The following is a 27,768-nucleotide window of genomic DNA, read 5'->3' as shown; positions in this document are numbered from 1 at the left end:
TGGAAGGGAGTGTCTCAAAATGGAGAAGGGTGACTAGTGGTGTTCCACAGAGATCCGTGCTCGGACCACTATTGTTTGTGATATACATAAGTGACCTGGACGAAGGTATAAGTGGTCTGATTAGCAAGTTTGCAGATGATACTAAGATTGGTGGAGTTGCAGATAGCGAGGAGGACTGTCAGAGAATACAGCAGAATATAGATAGATTGGAGAGTTGGGCAGAGAAATGGCAGATGGAGTTCAATCCAGGCAAATGCGGGGGGGGGGGGAGGCCTGGGTGGGGGGGGGGGTCCTGGGGTGGGGGGGGGGAGGCCTGGGTGGGGGGGGGTGGTCCTGGGTTGGGGGGTGGGGGGAGGCCTCAAGTCAAGGCAGGGTGGTGATCATCTGTGACATTTGAAAACAAATATTTTTTCAGGTCCATGGGACAAAAGATGCCGACGGATTCTACCACGGGGAGACGAACGGGAGAATGGGACTGATTCCGTGTAACATGATCTCCGAAATACAGACCGATGATGAGGAAATGATGGATCAGCTGGTAAAGCAGGGCTACCTGCCGCTCAACACTCCAGTGGAGAAAATTGGTACTAGTCATTGTCAAATTCAGAGCCGCTTCACCTGATTGTGCTTGGTGTGCATTGATTTGCAGTCTTTAGAAGCTCTGCACCAGTTTTGCTTTAGACAGCGATTGTATGTATGCACTGGATGAGAAGGAGACTCTGTGTCTTTGATTGTTAATGCATTAAGAACGGCTTAATTCATTCAGCTTTGAATTTAGTGCATCTTAAGGAAACGCTCAGTGATGTAGGGCAAAGAAAACCCACCAGCGTGCAAACACCAGAAGGAGGAAACAACAGCTTGTCATGTGGAAGCCCTCCTAACCCCCAGAAGGTGGGAGAATGGGCTCGATAATGACAGCGTTAATGGAATTAGGCGCCGGAAAAATTATTTCTGTCAGTAATTGTCCATTTTCCGGTTAGAACAAGAACAATAGAGCACAGGATCAGGCCCTTCGGCCCTCCAAGATCACTGGGGCATCAACAGTTCAGTCTGCCTGGACAGACCAGACAACTCATTGCAGGAACCGTCCCAGATAACAGCTCTCAGAAACACAGAATCAATCCCCACCATCCAAACCAAGAGTAATCCAGAGCCCTTAGAAGTTGCCTATTCCCAGCCGAGACAGTAACAGCCCAGCTCTGATTGCCTCCTTGCTTTGCCTCTTCAATTCTGACCGTCTATTTTCACATTGTTTCATATTGAGGATGTTGCAGCAAGTCCTCTGGTTGCTTCACGGTTTCTCTTCTCTTTTTTTTATTTGTACGCAACCCTTTCCTGAAGTGAACTCTGAGCGTGATAAAGACAGCACGCGCTCTGTTAACCGCAGATCCCGCAAGTCTAAACGAGGTCTGTGGAAACTAACTTCTTCAATAAAAGTCATGTGCTGTTTTTTTTTTAACTTTTTGAGTGTGCCGATTTGCTTTGGGCTGACAAATGCAAAGTTATGTTTCATTTCATTTGTATTTTGATGCCTTTCCAGCTTGAACTGTGTGTGTGTGTGTCAGTGTGTGTGTCAGTGTGTGTGTCAGTGTGTGTGTGTGTGTCAGTGTCAGTGTGTGTGTGTGTGTCAGTGTTTGTGTGTGTGTCTGTGTGTGTGTGTGTGTGTGCCAGTGTGTGTGTGTCAGTGTGTGTGTGTGTGTGTGTCAGTGTGTGTGTGTGTGTGTGTCAGTGTGTGTGTGTGTTATTCTCTTTTATTTCAACCCCTCATTTTTCAGTCACTCCATTTATTTTTCATGATAAGAATCCGTTTCTCACTGTGTCAAACGTGGCTGTCCTACCTGCTGTGGTTTGTGGATGGAGACAGTCAGTGTTGGAGGATTTGACCTCCCACAATAGCCAGTTATGTCCTTTCCTTTTCCCCCCTTCAGTTCCTTTCTGACCTCACGCCCAGTCATCCACCCGGGATGGAGTTTAATATCTTCCACGTTGTGAGTTTTGTCTTCTCCCTCCGTGTCTGCGTGGGTTTCCTCCGGGTGCTCCGGTTTCCTCCCACAAGTCCCGAAAGACGTGCTGTCAGGTGAATTGGACATTCTGAATTCTCCCTCTGTGTACCCGAACAGGCGCCGGGATGTGGCGACTAGGGGCTTTTCACAGTAACTTCATTGCAGTGTTAACATCAGCCTACTTGTGACACTAATAAAGATTATTATTAATCAGACGCACCTTCCCTTATCAAATCCCTGCAGACTGTCTTTGATTAATTTGACAGTGAGGCACTTCCCAGATTTTGTTTCTGTCACTAATTCACTTTATCTGTTTTCTTTTTTTTTTTTAATTTTAGATTACCCAATTATTTTTTCCAATTAAGGGGCAATTTAGCGTGGCCAATCCACCTACTCTGCACATCTTTGGGTTGTGGGGGCGAAACCCATGCAGACACGGGGAGAATATGCAAACTCCACACGGACAGTGACCCAGAGCCGGGATCGAACCTGGGACCTCAGCGCCGTGAGGTGGTTGTGCTAACCACTAGGCCACCTGCCCTATCTGTTTTCTTTTGCCTCTGTCAGGGAATGATGTGAGTCTGGGTGTAGCGGCATGTCTGAAATCTCTGAGTGATGCAGCATGAAGCATTGTGATTATGTACAACAGGCTGGATGGATAGAGTTGCCAACCCTCCAGGATTCTCCTGGAGCTTCCTGGAATTAAGGATTAATCTCCTGCACCCGCCCCCACCTCCCCCATGTGATGAAACATGCAAATAATTAATTTGAACATTTTTATTTGTTTCTTATCAAAATATGATTGTCGGGAAAGGGTGGTCATGTGACTCAATCTCCAGGAATATATCCAACTAGAGTTGGCAACCCTATCGATGGACCAGATCTAATCCTGTCCCGCCGACTCTGGACGTGTGTATAAACAGCCAGGGGAGAGACTTCCTCTGGGTGATGCATTACAATTATGGTTTCAAGTCCCACTCCACGATATAATGAATCAAAGCTGAGAGAGTACAGAGAGAGTGCTGAACTGTCCGCGGTGCTGAATGTTAAACTGATGCTAAAGATCCCATGACATGATTTGAGGATGAGTAAGGGCCAATTCCTCAAGCAACGTCACAGGAACGGGTGACCTGGTTTGCGGGATCTTGCTGTGCAAAAAGTGGCTGCTATGCTTCATGCATTGTAACAGGGGCAACGCACCAAAAATGGTTTAATTGGCTGTAAAGTGTTTTTGCACCTGTACAGTGATCAGGAAAGGTGCCAAATCTTTCGTTCTTATTCTACCCGAAATAAGCAACCAGTTAGATTTCTAGGTTGATGGCAATGCTGGTCTGAGGAAATCTCTCCCTCCCATCCCCGCCTCTGATTGTTTAAAGGATTTTGAGCGCTGATCCTCAGTTTGTGTCCTACCCCCAATGGCTGGCGCCGTACCCAAATCAATGACCTTTTATCTCCTCTGTCGATCCAAAATGCTGGGGGTGGGCAGGCCCGGCAGAATCATTCTGCCAGTGAGCGAAATATCAGTGTGTCTGATTTTAAAACCTGTGTATTTTGGAACAGAAAGGAACAGACGAAGCAGTCAGCAGTATTCGATCAGCACGCGGAGAATGGTGGCTCTGTATGATTACGACCCACGGGAGAGTTCGCCTAACGTTGATGTGGAGGTAGTAATCTCAAATAAGCCTCTCTTTCTTTCTTTATTCTTTCATCGATGTGGCATCAATAGCGAGGCTCATTCGCGCCTGCCGTAACCGTGCTGATTGCTGTCGGCCAGTTCAGCAGACAGCTCAGAGCAAGGCCAGGTAAGCACAGTGGATGTCCTTCCCGAAGGATTATTAATGAACCAGGTGGCTTTTATAGCAATCAATGGTAGTTTCACGGTCACAATTACGAAGGCCAGCTTTCAATTCCAGATTTATTAATTAACCTTTTTATTAATAAGTTGAATTTAAATTTTCCCAGCTGCCGCAGTGGAAGCGTGGGTTTGATACGGGTTTAATTCCACAGCTCCCGGGTATTCGTCAGGGCCTCTGGATCACTAACCCAGTGACATTACCACTCCGCCATAATCTCCTCTGATGAGGGGCTGGTTTAGCACAGGGCTAAATCGCTGGCTTTGAAAGCAGACCAAGGCAGGCCAGCAGCACTGTTCAATTCCCGTACCAGCCTCCCCGAACAGGCGCCGGAATGTGGCGACTAGGGCTTTTCACAGTAACTTCATTTGAAGCCTACTCGTGACAATAAGCGATTTTCATTTCCATTTTTTATTTCAAAGGTTCTGGAGAAAAATTCTTCTTTTTAAGGCGACCCAATGGGCGAAATTCTCCGACCCCACGCAGGGTCGGAGAATCGGCCGGCGGCGGCGGCGTTATTCCCACTCCCGCCGGGTTTTGAATTTTCCGAGCGGCCAAAACCGGCGTTGTGCAAATCCCGCCGGCAGCCTCTGAAAACAGCTGGGGCCGGCGGGATGTCATTTAATTTTTAATGTCAACAAATCTCCGGCCCGGATGGGCTGAAGTCCCGCTGACGTGACCACGGGTCACGTCGGCGAAAATCACAGTAGGTTTATAACGGCGTCAACCATTGATGATGGTTGGCGCCGTTCAGTGACCTACATCGAGTGCGGGGGGGGGGGGGGGGTTGGAGAGGGGTGCGTTGAGGGGGGGGGGGTTGAGAGGGGGGGGCGTACCGGCGTTGAGAGAGGGGGGGGGGGTACCGGCGTTGAGAGAGGGGGGGGGTACCGGCGTTGTGAGAGAGGGGGGGGGGTACCGGCGTTGAGAGAGAGAGGGGGGGGGCGGCGTTCAGAGAGAGGGGGGGTACCGGCATTGAGAGAGAGGGGTGGGGGGGGGGGTACCGGCGTTGAGAGAGAGAGGGGGGGCGGCGTTCAGAGAGAGGGGGGGGTACCGGCATTGAGAGAGAGAGGGGGGGGGCGGCGTTGAGAGAGAGAGAGGGGCGGCATTGGAGGGGGGTAGGGGTGTTGGAGGGGGGTAGGGGTGGTGGGGGGGTTGGGGTAGGGGGCAGCGGCGTGCAGAGGGGGGAGCGACGGATGCCCGGGGCCAATGCACCGTCGCCCCCCCCTCTGCACGCCACTGCCCCTACCCCCCACCACCCCTACCCCCCTCCAACGCCCCTACCCCCCTCCAACGCCCCTACCCCCCTCACCACCACCCCTATCCCCTCCAACGCCCCTACCCCCCTCCAGCGCCCCTACCCCCCTCCAGCGCCCCTACCCCCCTCCAACGCCCCTACCCCCCTCACCACCACCCCTACCCCCTCCAACGCCCCTACCCCCCTCCAACGCCCCTACCCCCCTCACCACCACCCCTACCCCCCTCCAACGCCCCTACCCCCCTCCAACGCCCCTACCCCCCTCACCACCACCCCTACCCCCCTCCAACGCCCCTACCCCCCTCCAACGCCCCTACCCCCCTCCAACGCCCCGACACCCCTCCAACGCCCCTACCCCACTCACCACCCCTACCCCCTTCCAATACCCCTACCCCCCTCCAACGCCCCTACCCCCATCCAACGCCCCTACCCCCCTCCAACGCCCCAACACCCCTCCAACGCCCCTACCCCACTCACCACCCCTACCCCCATCCAACGCCCCTACCCTCCTCACCACCACCCCTACCCCCTCCAACGCCCCTACCCCCCTCACCACACCTACCCCCCTCCAACGCCCCTACCCCCTCACCACCCCTACCCCACTCACCACCCCTACCCCCCTCCAACGCCCCTACCCCCCTCACCACCACACCTACCCCCTTCCAACGCCCCTACCCCCCTCCAACGCCCCTACCCCCTCACCACCCCTACCCCCCTCCAACGCCCCTACCCCCCTCACCACCACCCCACCCCCTTCCAACGCCCCTACCCCCCTCCAACGCCCCTACCCCCCTCACCACCACCCCACCCCCTCCAACGCCCCTACCCCCCTCACCACCCCTACCCCCCTCCAACGCCCCTACCCCCCTCACCACCACCCCACCCCCTCCAACGCCCCTACCCCCCTCACCACCCCTACCCCCCACCAACGCCCCTACCCCCCTCACCACCCCTACCCCCCACCAACGCCCCTACCCCCCTCACCACCACCCCTACCCCCTTCCAACGCCCCTACCCCCCTCCAACGCCCCTACCCCCTCACCACCCCTACCCCCCTCCAACGCCCCTACCCCCTCACCACCCCTACCCCATTCACCACCCCACCCCCCTCCAACGCCCCTACCCCCCTCACCACCACCCCTACCCCCCTCCCCACCACCCCTACCTCCCGACCCCCCCCCCTCCTCTCAACGCCGGTACCCCCCCCCCTCTCTCTCAACGCCGGTACCCCCCCCTCTCTTTCTCTCAACGCCGGTACCCCCCCCTCTCTTTCTCCCAACGCCGGTACCCCCCCCCCCTCTCCTCTCAACGCCGATACCCCCCTCCAACGCCCCTACCCCCCTCCAACGCCCCTACCCCCCTCCAACGCCCCGACACCCCTCCAACGCCCCTACCCCACTCACCACCCCTACCCCCTTCCAATACCCTACCCCCCTCCAACGCCCCTACCCCCTCACCACCCCTACCCCACTCACCACCCCTACCCCCCTCCAACGCCCCTACCCCCCTCACCACCACCCCTACCCCCATCCAACGCCCCTACCCTCCTCACCACCACCCCTACCCCCCTCCAACGCCCCTACCCCCCTCACCACACCTACCCCCCTCCAACGCCCCTCCCCCCTCACCACCCCTACCCCACTCACCACCCCTCCCCCCCTCCAACGCCCCTACCCCCCTCACCACCACCCCTACCCCCTTCCAACGCCCCTACCCCCCTCCAACGCCCCTACCCCCTCACCACCCCTACCCCCCTCCAACGCCCCTACCCCCTCACCACCACCCCTACCCCCTTCCAACGCCCTTACCCCCCTCCAACGCCCCTACCCCCCTCACCACCACCCCTACCCCCTCCAACGCCCCTACCCCCCTCACCACCCCTACCCCCCACCAACACCCCTACCCCCCTCACCACCACCCCTACCCCCTTCCAACGCCCCTACCCCCCTCCAACGCCCCTACCCCCTCACCACCCCTACCCCCCTCCAACGCCCCTACCCCCTCACCACCCCTACCCCACTCACCACCCCTACCCCCCTCCAACGCCCCTACCCCCCTCACCACCACCCCTACCCCCATCCAACGCCCCTACCCTCCTCACCACCACCCCTACCCCCCTCCAACGCCCCTACCCCCCTCACCACACCTACCCCCCTCCAACGCCCCTACCCCCTCACCACCCCTACCCCACTCACCACCCCTACCCCCCTCCAACGCCCCTACCCCCCTCACCACCACCCCTACCCCCTTCCAACGCCCCTACCCCCCTCCAACGCCCCTACCCCCCTCACCACCCCTACCCCCCTCCAACGCCCCTACCCCCTCACCACCACCCCTACCCCCTTCCAACGCCCTTACCCCCTCCAACGCCCCTACCCCCCTCACCACCACCCTACCCCCTCCAACGCCCCTACCCCCCTCACCACCCCTACCCCCCACCAACGCCCCTCCCCCCCTCACCACCACCCCTACCCCCTTCCAACGCCCCTACCCCCCTCCAACGCCCCTACCCTCTCACCACCCCTACCCCCCTCCAACGCCCCTACCCCCTCACCACCCCTACCCCACTCACCACCCAGCCCCCTCCAATGCCCCTACCCCCCTCACCACCCCTACCCCCCTCACCACCCCTACCCCCCTCACCACCACCCCTACCCCCCTCCCCACCACCCCTACCCCCCGACCCCCTCTCTCTCTAAACGCCGGTACCCCCCCTCTCCTCTCAACGCCGGTACCCCCCCCCCCTCTCCTCTCAACGCCGGTACCCCCCCTCTCCTCTCAACGCCGGTACCCCCCCTCTCTCTCAACGCCGGTACCCCCCTCTCCTCTCAACGCCGGTACCCCCCCCCCTCTCTCTCAACGCCGGTACCCCCCCCTCTCCTCTCAATGCCGATAACCCCCCTCTCCTCCCAACGCCGGTACCCCCCCTCTCCTCTCAACGCCGGTACCCCCCCTCTCTCTCAACGCCGGTACCCCCCCCCTCTCTCTCTCAACGCCGGTACCACCCCCCCTCTCTCTCAACGCCGGTACCCCCCCCTCTCCTCTCAATGCCGGTACCCCCCCTCCTCCTCCCCCCTCTCCTCCTCCCCCCTCCTCCTCCCCCCCTCCCTCCCTCCCCCCCTCCCTCCCCCCCCCCCCTCCTCCTCTTAATGCCGGATCCCCTCTCTCTCTCTCAACGCGCCACTGCCACAGCGGGTGAAACTGACGCGTATCGCGTCAGCCCGCTGCTGGTCCTTTCGGGAACGGAGATTAACGGCTTAAAAGAAGGCCCCGACGCCGGAGTCATCCGCACCGCTTTTGCCCGCCGGAAATGGGCGTCACGCAGGTCTTCGGAGAATTTAGCCCAATATCTGCAGAGCCAGCGTTCCCAGCTCCACTGGGCCCCGCCAGAGTATCTGCCTGGGTCACAACCGAGGATTCTTTCTGTTCTGCAAAACGTGGCGAGAGAAACCGCCTGGTTTTCTCGCCGCAGCCAACACTCTGCAAATAATGGAAAATTCCATCCCATATTTCTGGCTTTTCTACCAAAGTGCAAAACCTCAAATTTCTCCATGTTGTATTTCACCTGCCAAATCTTTGCCCCCTTGGTCAACCTCTCCAAATTCCCTTGAAGCGTCTTTGCATCCCCCGCTCAACTTCCACTTTCATCTGGATTTGATTTAATCCCCACATCCAAAACAGTGATATAGATTGTGAACAGCTGGGGTCCAAATACTGATCCTTCTGGTATCGCACTGGACACATCCTGCCAACCTTGGAAGATGGGAATAGAGGGATATGGACCCTGGAAGTGTGGAAGATGTTAGTTTAGACGGGCAGCATGGTCGACGCAGGCTTGGAGGGCCGAAGGGCCTGTTCCTGTGCTGTACTTTTCTTTGTTCTTTATGACCAATTTATTCCTACTCTCTGTGTTCTGTCCATTAACCAATCCTCAACCTATACCAGTAAATCCCCCCGAGCCAGTCCCATGAGCTCTAATTTTGTTTACTACCCTCCTGTGTGGGACCTTATCAAAAGCTTTTTGAAAATCTAAATACACCACATCCACCAGTTCCCCCTTATCTATTCTGCTAGTTGCTTCCTCAAAAAACGCAACAGGTTTGTTAAACGCATTTCCCTTTCAAAGTTCCATGTTGACATTGTCCAATCTTACCATTATTTTTGAAAAGTTCTGTTAACACATCCTTTATTTATAGATTCTAATATTTGCGCGATGACTGATGTTAGGCTGACAGGTCTGTAGTTTTCAGTTTTCTCTCTCCCTCCTTGCTTAAATAGTGGAGCGACATTTGCCACCTTCCAATCTGCAGGAAACAGTCCAGAGTCTGTGGAATTTTGAAGATGATCACCAATGTATCCACTGTCTCTGCTGCCAATGCTCTAGGATGTAGATCATCAGGTCCAAGAGATTGATCAACTTTCAGTACAATTAATTTCTCCAGCGCTAGCTTTTTACTAATATTACCTTGCAGTTCCTCCTTTACACTAGTTCCGTGATTCTCAATTATTTCTGGAGGATTTTAGTACTTTTCTCCTTGAGGTCAGACACAAAGGGGTTCGATGTTCCCACCGTGTAGCACCAGCCGCTAATCCCGTTACATCAGGTACATAGTGGGAGGGGCCAAAAACAGTTTGGCCGCAGGTGCCGAGCTGTGCGCGATGCACCCGACCAGCGGAAACCAACGCGATCTGGATCACGCCTTCGCTATGCACGATCCAGGTAATATTTAAATGAGCCATTATACTCATTTAAATAGGCGTGGCCTAGTTGAAGCTGCTTGCACCAGGGAGTTACTGGCAGCACCAGCGAGACCTCACTCAGACGGCGATTAGTGCTGCTCTCCACAAGTGTAGACCTGGTATGATGGCCACTCCGAGGGTGTGGTGGCCTTTGGAGTTGGAGCCCCCCCCCCCCCCGGTGATCAGGGGCTGTCACTCTCCTGGCACCCAGGCATGCTGGCACTATCAGGGGCACTCCTGGCACCCAGGCATGCTGGCACTATCAGGGGCACTGCTGGCACCCAGGCATGCTGGCACTATCAGGGGCACTGCTGGGGTGTCAGGGGTCCTGCTGAGGTGCGAGGTGGGCAGTAATCGAGTTCCAGATTGGTGCGACCAAGTGCCGGAGCCTGAGGGGGGGTCAAAAGAAGGGGAGCGGGGTTATGAAGGGGCTGCATAAAGTCTGGGTGGTGAAGGGGGGGTTCCTGATAGGGGGGGGGGGGTTGGTGGGCCTGAAAGGGGGGCCCCTCAGCGATCCCATAGCAAGGCGTGCTCACTTGGGGGGTGGTGGGGGGTGGCATTGTCCGTGGGTTCGGGTGTGGTGTATCCTCCCGTCAGGAACGCGGCCGGTCGGGTACGGAGCATCGCGGGGCAGGCGTGGGTACCGCATGCGGCACAATCCGAGAGTACCAAAGAGAAAATGCTGGAAAATCTCAGCAGGTCTGGCAGCATCTGTAGGGAGAGAAAGGAGCGAACGTTTCGAGCCCAGATGACCCTTTGTCAAAGCTAAAGACAGAGAAAGTGGGAGATATTTATACTGTAGAGTGAGAATGAAAGATGAGTCATAGCCAAGGAAATGGGGTGCTAACAGCCACAGAAAGCAAAGGGAAAGATGGCAGTCCCAGAGAGAACAAAAGGTGTGAAAGGCCAAACTGTAGAGATGATGTGGAAATGCCGGCGTTGGACTGGGGTGAGCATAGTAAGAAGTCTGACAACACCAGCTTAAAGTCCAACAGGTTTGTTTCAAACACGAGCTTTCGGAGCGCAGCTCCTTCCTCAGGTGAATGAAGAGGTAGGTTCCAGAAACATATATATAGACAAAGTCAAAGATGCAAGACGATACTTTGAATGTGAGTCTTTGCAGGTAATTAAGTCTTTACAGATCCAGATGGAGCAACTGGAGAAATGAAATGAAAATCGCTTATTGTCACGAGTAGGCTTCAATGAAGTTACTGTGAAAAGCCCCTAGTCGCCACATTCCGGCGCCTGCCCGGGGAGGCTGGTACGGGAATCGAACCGTGCTGCTTGGTCTGCTTTAAAAGCCAGCGATTTAGCCTTGTGAGCTAAACCAGCCCCTAAACCAGAGAGGGGTATCCCCAGGTTAAAGAGGTGTGAATTGTCTCAAGCCAGGACAGTTGGTAGGATTTCGCAAGCCCAGGCCAGATGGTGAGGGATGAATGTAATGCGACATGAATCCCAGGTCCCGGTTGAGGCCGCACTCATGTGTGCGGAACTTGGCTATAAGTTTCTGCTCGGCGATTCTGCGTTGTCGCGCGTCCTGAAGGCCGCCTTGGAGAACGCTTACCCGGAGATCAGAGGCTGAATGCCCTTGACTGCTGAAGTGTTCCCCGACTGGAAGGGAACATTCCTGCCTGTTGGCACATTGAGGTGCGAATTTGGCCCCGTGGCTGTCATGGGGACCAAATTCTCACCTCATTATGCCAACATCTTCATGCACTAGTTTGACCAAGACCTCCTCACCGCACAGGACCTTCAACCGTCGTTATGCTCCAGATGCATCGATGACATTTTTTTCCTTTGGACCCACAGCGAAGAATCACTGAAACGACTACACAACGACATCAATAAGTTCCATCCCACCATCAGACTCACCATGGACTACTCACCAGAATCGGTTGCATTCTTGGACACACTCATCTCCATCAAGGACGGTCACCTTAGCACTTCACTTTACCGCAAGCCCACAGACAACCTCACGATGCTCCACTTCTCCAGCTTCCACCCTAAACACATTAAAGAAGCCATCCCCTATGGACAAGCCCTCCGTATACACAGGATCTGCTCAGACGAGGAGGAGCGTAACAGACACCTACAGACGCTGAACGATGCCCTCACACGAACGGGATATGGCGCTTGACTCATCGATCGACAGTTCCAACGTGCCACAGCAAAAAACCGCACCGACCTCCTCAGAAGACAAACACGGGACACAACCAACAGAGTACCCTTCGTCCTCCAGTACTTCCCCGGAGCAGAGAAGCTACGACATCTTCTTCACAGCGTTCAATACGTCATCAATGAAGATGAACATATTGCCAAGGTCATCCCCACACCCCCACTACTTGCCTTCAAACAACCGCGCAACCTCAAACAAACCATTGTTTGCAGCAAATTACCCAGCCTTCAGAACAGTGACCACGACACCACACAACCCTGCCATGTCTCTGCAAGACATGCCAGATCATCGACATGGGTACCACCATTACACGTGAGAACAGGTACGTGGTACATACTCGTGCGACTCAGCCAACATATGTACCTCATACACTGCAGGAGAGGATGTCCCGAAGCGTGGTACATTGGCGAGACCATGCAGACACTGCGACAACTGATGAACGGGCATCGCGCGACAATCACCAGGCAGGAATGTTCCCTTCCAGTTAAGGAACACTTCAGCAGTCAAGGGCATTCAGCCTCTGATCTCCGGGTAAGCGTTCTCCAAAGCGGCCTTCAGGACGCACGACAACGCAGAATCACCGAGCAGAAACTTATAGCCAAGTTCCGCACACATGAGTGCGGCCTCAACCGGGACCTGAGATTCATGTTGCATTACATTCATCCCCCACCATCTGGCCTGGACTTGCAAAATCCTACCAACTGTCCTGGTTTGAGAAAATTCACACCTCTTTAACCTGCAAAAACTTGCATTCAAAGTATCGTCTTGCATCATTGACTTTGTCTATATATGTGTTTCTGGAACCCACTTCTTCATTCACCTGAGGAAGGAGCAGTGCTCCGAAAGCTAGTGATTCCAAACAAACCTGCTGGACTTTAACCTGGTGTTGTAAGACTTTAAACTGCAGAGAAACTAACATCGGAGAGTAAACTGTGACCGATGTAGATGTGGAGGAGGGGAAGGGGAAAGCAAAGGGGAGAAAGGGTAACGAAAGGTGGAGAAGATGTGGGGGGGGGTTAATATATACAAAGAAAGATAAGAAAGAAAGAAATGGTAAAAAACAGTTTAAATGAAATGGGATGAAAACAAATGGGTCGAGGTGGGGTAGAGCTGATCATCTGAAGTTGTTGAATTCGATGTTCAGGCCGGAAGGCTGTAGCGTGCCTAACCGGAAGATGAGATGTTGTTCCTCCAGTTTGCGTTGAGCTTCACTGGAACATTGCAGCAGGCCAAGAACAGACATGTGGGCATGAGAGCAGGGTCTTTTGTTAAAATAGCAACAGGAAGGTCAGGATCCTGAATGCACACAGATCGAAGATGCTCAGCAAAGCGATCACCCAGTCTGCGTTTGGTCTCTCCGATATAGAGGAGACCACATTGGGAGCAGCGAATGCAATAGACCAGATTGGAAGAGATGTAAGTGAAACGCTGCTTAACCTGGAATGAGTGTTTTGGGCCTGGGATGTTAAGCATGGAAGAGGTAAAGGGGCAGGTGTTACACCTTCTGCGATTGCATGGGAAGGTGCCATGGGTGATGGGAGAGGTACTGGGTATGGTGGAGGAGTGGACTAGATTGTCTCGGAGGGAACAGTCTCTGTGGAAAGCTGACAGAGAGAGTGAAGGGAAGATGTGTTTGGTGGTGGCATCACGCTGGAGTTGGCGAAAATGGCGGAGGATTATGCTTTGCATACGGAGGCTGGTGGGATGAAATGTGAGAACGAGGGGGACTCTATCCTTGTTCTGGGAGGGAGTGGAGGGGGCGAGGGTAGTGGCGCGGGAGATGGACCACACACTGTTGAGGGCCCTGTCAACAACTGTAGGTGGGAAATCACGGTTGAGGAAGAAGGAACACATTTTCGAAGCACCATTTTGGAAAGTGGCATCATCGGAACAAATGTGATGGAGGCGAAGGAGTTGAGAGAAAGGGATGGAGTCCTTACTGGGTGTAGGGTGTGAAGAGCTGTAATCCAGATAGCTGTGGGAGTCAGTGGGCTTGTAGTGGATATTAGTGGATAGTCTATTGCCGGAAATGGAGACAGAAAGATCGAGGAAGGGAAGGGAAGTGTCCGAGATGGACCAGGTGAAAGTGATGGAGGGGTGGAAACTGGAAGCGAAGTTGATGAATTTTTCCTGGTCTGGGCGAGAGCATGGCAGGGAACCAAAATAGTCATCAATGTATCGGTAAAGGAATTGTGGGAGAGGGCCCGGATAGGCCTGGAACAAGAAATGTTCCACATACCCTATAAAAAGGCAAGCGTAGCTAGGACCCATGCGGGTACCCATTGCTACACCTTTGATTTGGAGAAAGTGGGATGAGGTAAAGGAGAAGGTGTTGAGAGATAGAACGAGTTCAGCCAGGCGGAGGAGAGCGGTGGTGGATGGGAATTGTCCGGGTCTCTTTTCGAGAAAGTAGCGAAGGGCTCTCAGTCCATCCTGGTGTGGGATGGAGGTGTAGAGGGAGCACATCCATGGTGAATAGAATGTGGTTAGGGCCTGCGAACTGGAAGCTGTCAATATGACGCAGGGCGTCAGAGGAATCTCGGATGTAGGGGTAGGTCGCACATTTGATAGCTCCCGCCTGTGATGGACTTTTGGAACTTTTTCCCCTGTTTTTTCTGGATTTTATGGGATAAATTGGTGAAGAGTGAGAGGGTGAGGAGAACCCCCCCCCCCCCCCCCCCCCCCCCCCCTGGTGTATGGAGAATTGAACCAGACGTGGCCGTGTGAGACGACAAAGTCCTATCAGGAAGACGCGAGCAGAGCTGGACACCATGGCGGAGAGTAAGGGCACAGTGGTCGACGGAGCAGCTGGGGAAGTTTTTCAAAGATTGCTTCGTCAAGATGGAGAAGGAGACGCTGGACCCGATTTAAGGCTTCGATTGATCAAGTTTTGCAAAATCAGGAGACCCACGGAAGAGCGATCCTGGAGGTGGAGAAAAAGGTGTCCGAGCACGAGGAATACCTAACCGTGCTGGAGACCAAGGTGGAGATGATGGACGACCGCCAGAAAAGAATGCAGGAGAAGCTGTAGAACATGTCCAGGAGGAAGAATCTTAGAATTTTCGGCCTCCCTGAAGGCAGTGAGGGATCGGATGCGAGGGCCTATGTGACATTGGCGTTCCCTTGGCCCCTGGAAGTGGACAGAGCGCACAGAGCCCTCGTGAAGAAGCCCCAAGTGAACGAGCCGCCGAGGGCGATGGTGGTACGTTTACACAATTCCTGGACAAGGAACACGCTCTGCGGTGGACCAGGAAGGAACGGAGCGGCAAGTCGGAGAATTGTGAGCTGCGCATTTACCAGGACCTGGGCACGGATTTGGCCAAGAGGCGAGCTGGGTTTAATCGGGCAAAAAGGCCCTCTTTAAGGAGGGGGTGAAGTTCGGGATGTTGTACCCAGCCCGTCTGTGGGTCACACATGAGGAACGGGACTTCCACTTTGAAACGCCAGACGAAGTATGGACTTTTATTAAAGAAAAAAGGCTGGAGGCGAATTAAAAGACATTGAAGCCTTGGAGAATTACTGTGGTGGTGATTTGTTGTGCTGGGCTGTATAAGTATAAGTAGTGCTGTGTGTAATAAGGGGCTGTTTGGATGGCTAAAGGTAACTTTGTCTTGCAGGGAGCTGGTTGGGGGGGGGGGGTTGGTCTTTGGGGCTGGTTCTGTTTTTTGGGTGTGTTTTTTTCTAAAGTGCCTGTTTCTTCACTCTTTTTTCTGATGTTTGTTTCCTGGGGAATGTGATGCTTTTAATATGTTTGTCCAAGTGGGGGAGAGGGGAGAGAGCAATGGGGAGACAGACTGCTCGGTGCCAGGGGCGGGTGCTATCAAGTCAGCATGGGTCAGCTGATTCATGGAAGCACAGTGGGGGGCGAGCAGGTGTTAATCTGGAGCTTGACCTGGGGGGTTGGGTTTCTAGTGCTGTTGCTGGGGGGGGGGGGGGGGGGGGGGGGGGGGGGGGGGGGGGGAGCTGCTTTGCTGACAGGGGAGGAACTGTTACTAGGGGACAAATGGGAGATCGGGAATGGCGAATGCCCAAGGGTAGGCTTGAGGAGTCGGAGGGCGCGAGCTAGAGGCTGGCCTCAAAAGGGTGATGGCTGGTTGGCAGCTGGGGGGGGGGGGGTCAAGAGGGTTGAATGGGCCAGTCAAGAGGGCTCGCGTGTTGCGCATTTGAGGGGGATGAAGGTGGACATGACAATGCTACAAGAGACACATCTAAAGGTTACAGACCAGACTAGATTGAGAAAGGGATGGGTTAGCCAAGTATTCCACTCAGGGCTGGACTCAAAGACCAGGAGAGTAGCGATAATGATCTGCAAACGAGTGGCATTCGAGGCAGGGAGAATCGTGTCAGACAAGGGATGTTGGTACATATTGGTGAGTGGGAAGCTGGAGGGAGTGCAGGTGGTACTCGTGAACATATATGCTCCGAATTGGGACGGTGTGGAATTTGAGGTGGGTTTTAGGTAAGATCCCAGATTTCAAGTCACATAACCTGATCATGGGGGGAGATTTTAACACAGTCATTGATCCGGAATTGGACCGGTCAAAATCCAGGACAGGGAGGAGGCCGGCAGCGGCAAAGGAATTGAAGGGGTTTATGGGACAGATGGGGGAATGGACCCATGGAGGTTTGTATGGCCGAGGGCGAAGGAGTTTTCCTTTTTCTCACATGTCCACATGGTTTACTCTCGTATTGACGTTTTTGTTCTGAGCAGGGCGCTAATACGGGAGGTGGTTGATACTGAGTACTCGGCAATCGCAGTGTCGGATCACGCCCCGCACTCGGTGGATCTACGGGTTAGTGTGGAGAGAGGGCAATGCCCGCTGTGGAGACTGGATGTGGGGTTGCTAGCGGACGAGGCGGTCTGTGGGCGGGTTAACAAGTCCATCCAGAACTACCTGGAAACAAATGATACGGAGGGAGGTCTCTGCAGCGAGGGTCTGGGCAGCCTTGAAGGCAGTGGTCAGAGGGGAATTAATCTCGATACGGGCCCACAGAGAAAAGGCGGAACGGGCTCAGAGGGACAGGTTAGTGGAGGAGATACTCCAGGTGGACAGGAGATACTCAGAGGCCCCGGATTCGGGGCTACTGAGGGAGCGGCAGAGGTTACAGGCGGAGTTTGGGCTGTTGACCACAGAGAAAGCAGTGGAACAGTTGAGAAAGGCAAGGGGGGCGATTTATGAGTACGGGGAAAAGGGAAGCAGAATGTTAGCGCATCAGCTCCAGAGAAGGGAGGCAGTCAGGGAGATAGGGAAAGTAAAGAGTAGAGGCAGGAATACTGTTCTGGACGCAGTGGGGGTGAATGAGGTGTTTAAGGACTTTTATGGTAAATTATATGAGTCAGAACCCCCGGCTGGGGTGGAGGGGATGCGGCAGATTTTGGATCAGTTGAGGTTTCCGAGGGTAGATGAGGATCTAGTGGAAGGGCTGGGAGCCCCAATTGAGATTGAGGAAATAATAAAGGGGCTGGAGGGCATGCAGTCGGGCAAGGCCCCAGGGCCTGACGGCTACCCGGTGGAATTCTATAAGAAGTTTTCAGAGATATTGAGCCCACTGCTGGTGAGGACATTTAATGAAGCAAGAGAGAAGGGAGTCCTCCCCCCAACAATGTTGCAGGCCTCGATTTCATTGATCCTGAAACGGGAGAAGGATCCGGAGCAACGCGGGTCATACAGGCCAATTTCTCTACCGAATGTGGACGCCAAATTGCTGGCTAAGATACTGGCCACAAGGATAGAGGATTGCGTCCCGGGGTGATAGGGGAAGACCAGACGGGATTTGTAAAGGGCAGGCAACTCAAGGCCAATGTTCAAAGGCTTTTGAATGTTATTATGATGCCCTCAGAGGGAGAGGAGGTGGAGGTGGTGGTAGCGATGGATGCGGAGAAGGCTTTTGATCAGGTTGAGTGGAATTACCTGTGGGAGGCACTGGGAAGGTTTGGGTTTGGTGAGGGCTTTATTGGCTGGGTACGGTTGCTCTATCAGGCACCAGTAGCGAGTGTGCGTACGAACCGGCTGAGGTTGGGGTATTTTAAACTACACCGAGGGGCGAGGCAGGGGTGCCCCCTCTCCCCGTTTCTGTTTGCTCTGGCCGTAGAGCCATTGGCCGTGGCATTAAGAGCCTGTAGGAACAGGAAAGGGCTGGTTCTGGAGGGGGTGGAGCACCGGGTCTCGCTTTACGCAGCTGACCTACTCTTGTATATTTCAGACCCGTTGGAGGGGATGGGGGAAGCAGTGCGAATCCTGGGGGAATTTGGCAATTTTCCGGGGTGTAAATTGAACATGGGGAAAAGCGGGATGTTTGCGATCCAGGCAAGAGGACAGGAGAAGAGACTGGGAGAGCTGCCGCTTAGAATGGTAGGGAAGAGCTTTCGGTATCTGGGAATCCAGGTGGCCCGGGAATGGGAGGCACTGACAAGTTAAACCTATTCCGGCTGGTAGAACAAATGAAAGGGGACTAAGATATGGGACATGCTCCCGCTATCACTGGCGGGGAGGGTACAGACCCTGAAAATGACGGTCCTCCCCAGATTTCTGTTTGTCTTTCAGTGCCTCCCCATCTTCATCCCAAGGCCTTTTTCAAGCGGGTGAATAAGGTTATTTTGGACTTTGTGTGGGCGGGGAAAACCCACGAGTGAAGAAAGTGTTGCTGGAGCTCAGCCGGGGGGGGGGGGGGGGGGGGGGGGGGGGGGTTGGCGCTGCCGAACTAGTACTGGGCGGCTAATATAGCCATGATTAGGAAGTGGTAGTGGGGGAGGGGTCGGTTTGGGAGCGGATGGAGGCGGCGTCATGTAAAGACACCAGTTTGGGAGCATTGGTAACGGCACCTCTGCCGTTCTCGCCAGCCCGATACTCCACAAGTCCGGTGGTGGTGGCGGCCCTGAGAATCTGGGGGCAGTGGAGAAGATATAAGATAGAGTGGAGTGAGCATCGATGTGGACCCAGATTTATAATAATCATCGGTTTGTACCGGGTCGGCTGGATGGTAGGTTCCGGAGATGGCAAAGGGCAGGAATTAGAAGGATGGGGGATCTATTTATAGATGGGAGCTTTCCCAGCTTGAAAGCCTTGGATGATAAATTTGAATTGCCAGCAGGGAATGGCTTTAGGTATTTGTAGGTGTGAGAGTTCCTGAGAAAGCAGGTTCCTGCCTTTCCGCTCCTGTCGCCATAGGGGATAAATCAGTGTTCTTCAAACTTTTTTTCCGGGGACCCATTTTTACCAACCAGCCAACCTTCAGGACCCAACCCGGCCGACCTTCGGGACCCAACTCGGCCGACCTTTGGGACCCAACCCGGCCGACCTTCCCGACCCAATCCGGCCAACCTTCCCGACCCAACCCGGCCGACCTTCCCGACCCAACCCGGCCGACCTTCCCGACCCAACCCAGCCGACCTTCCCGACCCAACCCGGCCGACCTTCCCGACCCAACCCGGCCGGCCTTCGGGACCCAACCCGGCCGACCTTCGGGACCCCAACCCGGCCGACCTGAGCGACCCAACCCGGCCAACCTTCCCGACCCAACCCGGCCAACCTTCCCGACCCAACCCGACCCAACCCGGCCAACCTTCCCGACCCAACCCGGCCGACCTTCCCGACCCAACCCGGCCGACCTTCCCGACCCAACCCGGCCGACCTTCAGGACCCAACCCGGCCGACCTGAGCGACCCACGCCAGCCGACCTTCGGGACCCACGCCGGCCGACCTTCGCGACCCATGCCAGCCGACCTTCGCGACCCACACCGGCCGACCTTCCCGACCCAACCCGGCCGACCTTCCCGACCCAACCCGGCCGACCTTCGGGACCCAACCCGGCCGACCTTCGGGACCCACGCCGGCCGACCTTCGCGACCCACGCCGGCCGACCTGCGCGACCCACGCCAGCCGACCTTCACGGCCCACACCGGCCGACCTGCGCGACCCACCATTTTCTCTCACCTTGTTTGCTGCTGACACAAATGGAGGAAATGGTTTTGGGTCCCTTTGGCCCTCGTACTCGCTCCTCCAATGGAACCTGTTGGATGACCATGTGATGGAATGGCCAGCTCGCACGCAGGGATCACCCAGGTGGACGGTGGGAAGTGCTGCCGTGGGCAGGAGTCAGACATTGTCAAACGATGCGGAGCAGGAGAGCTCATTGCAGAGCGGGTTGTCATCATCCTCCATCCCATGGACTGGACGCGCTGTTACTGCCAATTCAGGGCCTGGCGTTCATTAACTCCTCCTGCACATCGTCTGTCTGCTGTGTGATGTTATGGAGGACGCAGCAGACCACCACGAAGCGGGCGACTCTCCCAGCCCCATACAGAGGGCCCTTCCGAGCGGTACAGAAACCTGACCCTCTGCCCCAGGAGGCTGAAGCACCGCGCCATCATACCCCTGGTCGCGACATGGGCGTCATTGTAGTGGGTCTCCGCGACCAGCCGGGTCACCACAGCGGATAAACCCTGTCACCCAGGAACCAATCCCTCAGCCGGGGTGTGTCTCAAAGGTGTCCGGAACCATGGAGTGTGCTGGGATGAAGGTGTCTTGCACACTGCCTGGGTATCACACACCCAGGGGAGAATAAAGTCCCCTTCTTCTCCCAGGTACACAGGGTCTACACCAGGGTATTGGAGATAATTATTACTATTATTATTATTTAAAAACGTGTTCCAGGATTAGTCGGAGCAGAGTATTTCGCGATCGGAACCTCCGACCAGATTTCACACTCCATGGATGTGAGGTTGGAGACAGGCCGGGCTCAACTCCCCCCCCCCCCCCCCCCCCCAATGGAAGCTGGGACACGCCCCCACCCCCCCGCCCCGCCCCCCCCCCCCCCCCCCCCCCCCCAATGGAAGCTGGACCCCCCCCCCCATGGAAGCTGGACACCCCCCCCACCCATGGAAGCTGGACACCCCCCCACCCATGGAAGCTGGACACCCCCCCCACCCATGGAAGCTGGACACCCCCCCCACCCATGGAAGCTGGACACCCCCCCACCCATGGAAGCTGGACACCCCCCCCACCCATGGAAGCTGGACACCCCCCCACCCATGGAAGCTGGACACCCCCCCATGGAAGCTGGACACCCCCCCACCCATGGAAGCTGGACCCCCCCCCCCATGGAAGCTGGACACCCCCCCCACCCATGGAAGCTGGACACCCCCCCACCCATGGAAGCTGGACTGTGAAGCTACAAATGGACTTTGACCTGCTGTCCACGGGGTGTACCCACTCCACCAGACATGGGGAACCCTGTTCGAACACAGAGACAAGGCCAGCTGCTTGCTGGCACCCCAGCAGAGAAAGCAGCAGCCACAAGAGAAATAGCACCGATTAGGGACAAAACGGTCGGCTAGTTTCCAACCGGAAAGGATCAACTAGGCCTTCGAGACCTTCAACTGAGTATTGTACACCTGCCAACCACTCGGGGGGATTCTGGGATGAAGCAATTCCTTGACGGACTGGACATGCCGGTCGTGGGGGAGGTTAGGAGACGGGGCCTGGGAAGAGGTACTGGAGAGTATCAGCTCCAGGCAGGCGAGGAAGGCACCGGGCCCAGATGGATTCCCGCAGGACTTCTACAAAATATTTGCGACAGCGCTGACCCCGCACCTGCAGAAGATGTTCTCAGGCTCGTTATTCAGCAGCTCCCTGCCGCCAATATTAGCGCAAGCCTCAAATTCTCTTAATACCCAAAAAGGACAAAGACCCGACAGAGTGCGGGTCCGACAGGCCCATCTCGCTGCTCAATGTAGACTCAGAAATCCTGGTGATGGCTCTGCGAGGCGGTTGGAGAGCTGCAGGCCGGATGTAGTCGCGGAGGACCAAACAGGTTTTGTCAACGGTAGGCAGCTAACAGCGAACATCAGGCGCCAGCTGGAACGTGGTAATGACCCCATCCTTAGAGAGAACACCAGAGGTGATCATCTCCTTGGATGCAGAAAGACCTCAGATAGAGTTGAGTGGAAGGATCTCATAGAGGTACTGGAGTGGTTTGGGTCCAGGCTAGGGTTCCCCATGGCAACCGTACGGACAACACCACCAGCTCTAGATACTTCCAGCTGCACAAAGGCACGAGGCAGGGATGCCAGTCGCCCCCACTGCTGTTTGCCCTGGTAATCGAGCCACTGGCCATCGCCCTCAGCATGGTGAAGAGGTGGGGGGGTATCCAGAGGACAGACAGAGAGTAGAGAGTCTGACTGTGTGTGGGTGACCTGCTCCTCTACATCTCGAACCTCTGGGCCAGCATGGAAAAGATAATGAAACTGCTGAAGAAGTTTGGAGCCTTTTCCAGTTACAAAGCTAAGCTGAGCAAGAGCGAGATCCTTCGGGTGAAGCAGCAGGGGGGGAGGGACAGAGCTGGGGTGACTGCTGTTCAAGCCAGCCCAGACCAAATTCAGCTACATGGGGACCCAAATAGCCCAGCACTGGACATGGATCCACAAATGGAACCTGACGAGTCTGGTGGAGGAAGTTAAAAAGGGGCGTGCGGAGGTGGGGCTCACTCTCGCTCTCACTCACAGGGAGAGTGCAGACGATCAAAATGAACATACGGCCCAGGTTCATCTTTCTGTTCTGATCCCTACATTCCCACGGCCTTCTTTAACACGGTAGACAAACTAATCATGGCCGTTTTGTGTGTGTGTGTGGTGGTGGGGGGGGGGGGGGGGGGGGGGGGGGGGGGGGGGGGGGAGAGGAGAACCCAAGGATCCAAAATAGGTGCTACAAAGGAAAAGAAATGTGGGAGTAACAACGACGAAAGGGGGACCACAGCCACAATGGGGAGGAGACAATGACCTGTAAATATACGTGAGGATTTCTCTTTGTCTTTGTCTCCACTTTTATCTTTTTTTTTGTTTTCTTGGTTCTCGTTCTATAACTGTTCCCCTTTTGTTCGTTCTGTTTGTTTTGTGTTTTGCTTTGTGCAGGTATGCAACATATAATTTAACTTCTGTACTGAAGTGTGAAACATAAAATGTGAAAACTAAAAAAAACATTTTTGAGAAAAGAAACCACATCAAAGACAGATAAACCTATATTGACCTGTTAAAACTGTCAAACAAGCCATGTTCTCAGTACCCTGAGCAACTGTGTAAACAAACTGAGCAAAGTGAATTAGCAGCTTTTGAAACTCAGACAAGCATTCATAATGGGCTCAGCAGCTAAATAAACCATTGTAGCTCCAGACAGTGGAACATGTTGAAACTGAAAGACCAGGTGAGCCTTTTTCTAGGTTTAAGCATCAGGCCAATTCTTTTCTAGGTTAAAGCACTCTTGAAACTTAAATCACTGGTCAGATCATGCCATGCATTCCTAGGCACTGTTTTCTACCGTTTTGAATGCATACTTGCACTTTTCCAATGGGAAATGTACTCCAATGCATCCCATTAGCCAGCACTTACACACTGCTGGCCAATGTAATGGTCAACTTATGTTTGCAGAACAAAGCCCCATGAAAATTCCCTGCAGTAAAACGAATCTAACTTATAAGATAACATTGTAAAAATATTAGCATATATCATAATATTCCTGACTCCTCAGCAGCTTCCCGCAAGGTTCCCAAACTCTCTTACCTGGCAGGTTTTCCAAAGGCTTCCAAAACTTGCCTGACCCAACAAAAATACTGTGGGACATAAAATACAAATTTTCCCTGGGCCTGTCAATCCCAACAACATTGACGATGTGCGCAGACTCGCAACATAGACCTCAGCCAAAATTCACTGCGCTGGTGAAGTTTACACGGGATTCTTTCAGAGGTGGAAATTCAAATTCCCGGTCCCATGACCTTAATTTTCCCAGTTCCCGCACCCATCCCCAACTGTACTCCTGTGCAGTCTCACCAACACCCTGTACAAGTTGTGGCAAGACTTCCTTTTTATATTCCATTCCCTTTGCTATAAAGGCCTACGTTCCATTCACTTTCCTCATCACTTGTGGTTTAGTTCAGTGGGCTAGACAGCTGGTTTGTGACGCAGAATGAGGCTGAAAACATGGGTTCAGTTCCCACACCGGCTGAGGCTATTCGCCTTCTCAACCTAGCCCACCGCCTGAGGTGTGGTGACCCTTGGGTTAAATCAGCAGCAGTCACACACCCCCCACCCCCACCCCCCTCTCAAAGGGGAAAGCAGCCGAAGGTGACCTGGGACTGTGTTGACGTTTAACTTGCTGTATCTGCACGCTAGCCTTTTGCAATTCAAGAGTCTATCACCATTAAAATCAAACCCTGCCCTTTGGGACATCAGGAGGTTATGAAAGAATTGTAGAAATCAATCACAGAATGGTTAGAGCGCAGGAGGAGGCCATTCGGCCCAATGTGGCTGTACTAGCTCTCCGAAAGAGCAATCCAGCTAGTTTCAGCCTCCTGTCTCCTCCAGTGCCCCTGTAAGTTCTCCCTTTTTCAGATAACTGTCTAACTTCATGTTGAATGTGCCACCACCACACCCTTCACACAGTGCATTCCAGACCTTAACCATTCGTCATGTGAAAAAATCTTTCCTCGTGTGCTCTTCCCAAGGGTCGGTGCAGACTTGACGGGCTGAATGGCCTCCTTCTGCACTGTACAAATTATATGTCACTTTTTCCTCTTTTGCCAATTGCTTTAATCCTCTCCCTCTCAACCCTTTCACAAGCGGGAACAGTTTCTCCCTGTCCACTCTATCCAGACCCCTCATCAAACCTAATCAAACATGAGTCTTTTTTCCTTTGGCAAGCGACAGTTTCCCGCCAGCTCCCTCATTTCCTGGAGCCGTTACCAAAGAACAAACAGAAACATTTCCCCATCAATCACTTGTGTCTTTTATATAAACGGGACTGTGTTGAATGTAGTTCGTGTTTCTCTGTTTTAGGCTGAATTAACGTTTTGTGCTGGAGACATCATCAGTGTCTGGGGAGAACTGGATGAAGATGGATTTTATTACGTAGGTGGATCCTTCACAATATTTCAAATAAACTTAAAAGCTGTCATTGTTTTATTGAACTGAGTAAAAAAGTTAGCTTTCTCGCTGCTGAAGCCACTCACACATATTTCCCCATGTTAACAGGAACAACACTTCAAAGGTTACAAATCATTCTGGGACATTAAAATTACCGTATGAAATATGTAACTTCTATCTTTCAGGTATATTAGACCAGTATTTATTGCTAATTGTTCCTCAGAAGGTACTGATGCCACATGCCACCGATTTGAACCACTGCCGTCCTTACGGCGTAGGTACACCCACACTGCTGTTAGGGAGGGAGTTCCAGAATTTTGACCCGGGGATTTTGAGGGAACAGTGATAGATTTCCTACTCGAGATTGTGTGTGACTTGCAGGTGTTCCCATGTACCTGCTGCCCTTGTCCTTCTAGATGGTAGTGGCCGTGGGTTTGGAAGGTGCTGCCTAAGGAGCCTTGGTGAGTTGCTGCAGTGCATCTTGTAGATGGTACACACGGCTGTGCATCGGTGTTGGAGGACATGAATGTTTAGAAAAACATTTTGTTGTTTCCTGAGAGTACTCCAAAGTGCTCCAAATTCAATTATTAATGTTTTAAGTTGCAGTTGTTATGTAGTTAACTATCGGAACAGTACAATCCCACAAACAGCAAAATAGAACAGGTAATACATGTTCGGAAAGGAGTTGGGCATCTTAATGTGAGCAGAATATTGAGTTAGATTGGTTGACTGAGGCAATGGAATCTGTCACCTGCAACCAATGGGAATTAAAGAGCAAATTACAGAAATGTTTCTGTATGTTTTTGTCCCTTCCTTGATTTGCCGGTTAAAGGGAGGGATGTTGAGGAGCTAGGATTTGGGTGGAGGATTTTCAGGTGTTTAGGAGTTGTATCATGTGGTATTGGACAGATAGACCACTGTGAAATCAGCTCAATGGCCTGAGCTTCCTTCATCTAACTGTTGCTATAAACAAACCTCTACGATTCAAAGATAGCGTCAAAGTTTGAATAAATCAAAGCGAGTGGAATTCTTATAAATTCGCAGCCTTTGTGTGTGTGTGTATTCGCTATATGTTTTCAGAAACCACTAGTTTAACTTTTATCCAAACTATCACTTTGATGTAGTTATTTTGATATGATTTATGTTTCCAGTTCAATAAGATCTGGTTGATCAATACCTCAACTTCATAGAATCATAGAATTTACAGTGCAGAAGGAGGCCATTCGGCCCATTAAGTCTGCACCTGCCCTTGGAAAGAGCACCCTACCTAAGCGCACACCCTCACCCTATCCCCATAACCCAGTAACCCCATCTAACCTTTTTTTGGACACTCAGGGCAATTTATCACGGCCAATCCACCTAACCTGCACATCTTTGGACTGTGGGAGGAAACCGGAGCACCCGGAGGAAACCCACGCAGACACAGGGAGGATGTGCAGACTCCGCACAGACAGTGACCCAACGGGGAATCAAACCTGGGACTCTGGCGCAGTGAAGAACTGTGCTAACCGTTTACCATCTTTTACTCCATCTCCATTAGCAATCTGTGCATCTCAAATTTGAGAATCTTAATTGATAAACCCCCACATCCAGAATACACACAACTCGTTTCATTCTTCGCAACGACCTTCTGCTGTTCTCCATGGGACCTGTATCTTGGAATGCACAGGTTTCTAAGAAAGGTTTTGCACAATTAGAAGGATTGGCACTTTTAAGGGAGTTGAGAATGTTGGTCTGTGAATTGTAGCGATGGAGAATGCATGGAGTGAAAGGGGCAGGGAAAGTGAATTCAGCAACTTTCAGAAGGGAACTGGATACAATGCTGGAGCAGAAAGGTTTGCTGGGCTATCAGGGAAGGGCCAGCACTGGTACCATGGCCCGAATAGTCTCCGTGTGTGCTGTGAGGTCTGTGGGCTAACATTGTGTCATTAATCTGCAGGGGGACATCAATGGCCAGAAAGGTCTGGTTCCTTCAAATTTCCTGGAAGAAGTGCCTGATGATGTTGAGGTCTATCTCTCTGATGTGCCAGCCAGATACCATCATGATGCACCAGTGCGCGTGAAAGGAAAAAGGGCAAGTATTTTACTCTCAAGTGGATTTCAATAAATCATCGACTCATTCAGGTTTTGCTTCATTTCATGGCTGTTTTGTTAGATTTGTATTTTTGTTGCCTTTTCAACATTATTTTTGATGTCAACATCAAACATCACCCCTTGAGATTTAAAGGTTAAACAGTTATGATTTTATTGCTTCACTCCGCAGTCACCTGTGTGATTTACAAATCACTGATTAATCTTCTGCTGGAGTTCCAGATCGCCCTGTCATGAAAATGTAAAAGATTCTCCCCAGTGTCTATGTCGAAAGCTTTTCACCTCACCTGCGGACTTTCTATTCACCTGCTACGGACTTTTCATAATTATCTGGGCCAGTGGCTCGAGATTGGCTCTCAAGCCAGTTCAAACTGACACGCAATCTCCGGTAAAGGGAATAAAGGTGCTTTCTGTTCTCATTAATGGTCTCACCTCAGCTGACCAGGGACCAGCAGACCCTCCATCACAAACTGGACTTGGAAACGCCAACACCTCTTTTTCTAACAGATCGCAGATTGCTTTCTGTGAATATTCACTTTCAACTTCCAATCACACATCTCCGTGAGGGGCTGCATGTGCCTCAGAAACTGGAACTGTCAGGGAATAAAACAAAGCTTTGAGGGGAGATGGCGACGTCGTGGTAATGGCTCTTAACCTCCGGGTTCACCAGTGCCACATTTAGGGGGTCACCCTAATGGTCCGCTGGGGAATCCCTCTCGGAGCTTCCCACGTACGGG

At 53.4% G+C, this 27,768-nt stretch overlaps 1 protein-coding gene across 1 annotated transcript in view; it reads left to right on the top strand.

The window, feature by feature from the left end:
- The window catches only part of rimbp2 (RIMS binding protein 2), a 458,956-nt gene that overhangs the window by 416,282 nt on the left and 14,906 nt on the right, over window positions 1–27,768 (top strand). The window contains exons 21-25 of the mRNA XM_038817813.1: window positions 416–584; window positions 1,342–1,407; window positions 3,564–3,667; window positions 24,854–24,925; window positions 26,880–27,014. Of these exons, the coding sequence (XP_038673741.1) occupies window positions 416–584; window positions 1,342–1,407; window positions 3,564–3,667; window positions 24,854–24,925; window positions 26,880–27,014 (546 nt within the window). The remainder of the gene's footprint in view (window positions 1–415; window positions 585–1,341; window positions 1,408–3,563; window positions 3,668–24,853; window positions 24,926–26,879; window positions 27,015–27,768) is intronic.

This window comes from Scyliorhinus canicula, chromosome 1 (assembly GCF_902713615.1).
Source record: "Scyliorhinus canicula chromosome 1, sScyCan1.1, whole genome shotgun sequence".
NCBI classification, from domain to species: Eukaryota; Metazoa; Chordata; class Chondrichthyes; order Carcharhiniformes; family Scyliorhinidae; genus Scyliorhinus; species Scyliorhinus canicula.
The sequence above is the reverse complement of the archived record's forward strand: the minus strand, read 5'-3'. Positions and strand labels throughout refer to the sequence as shown.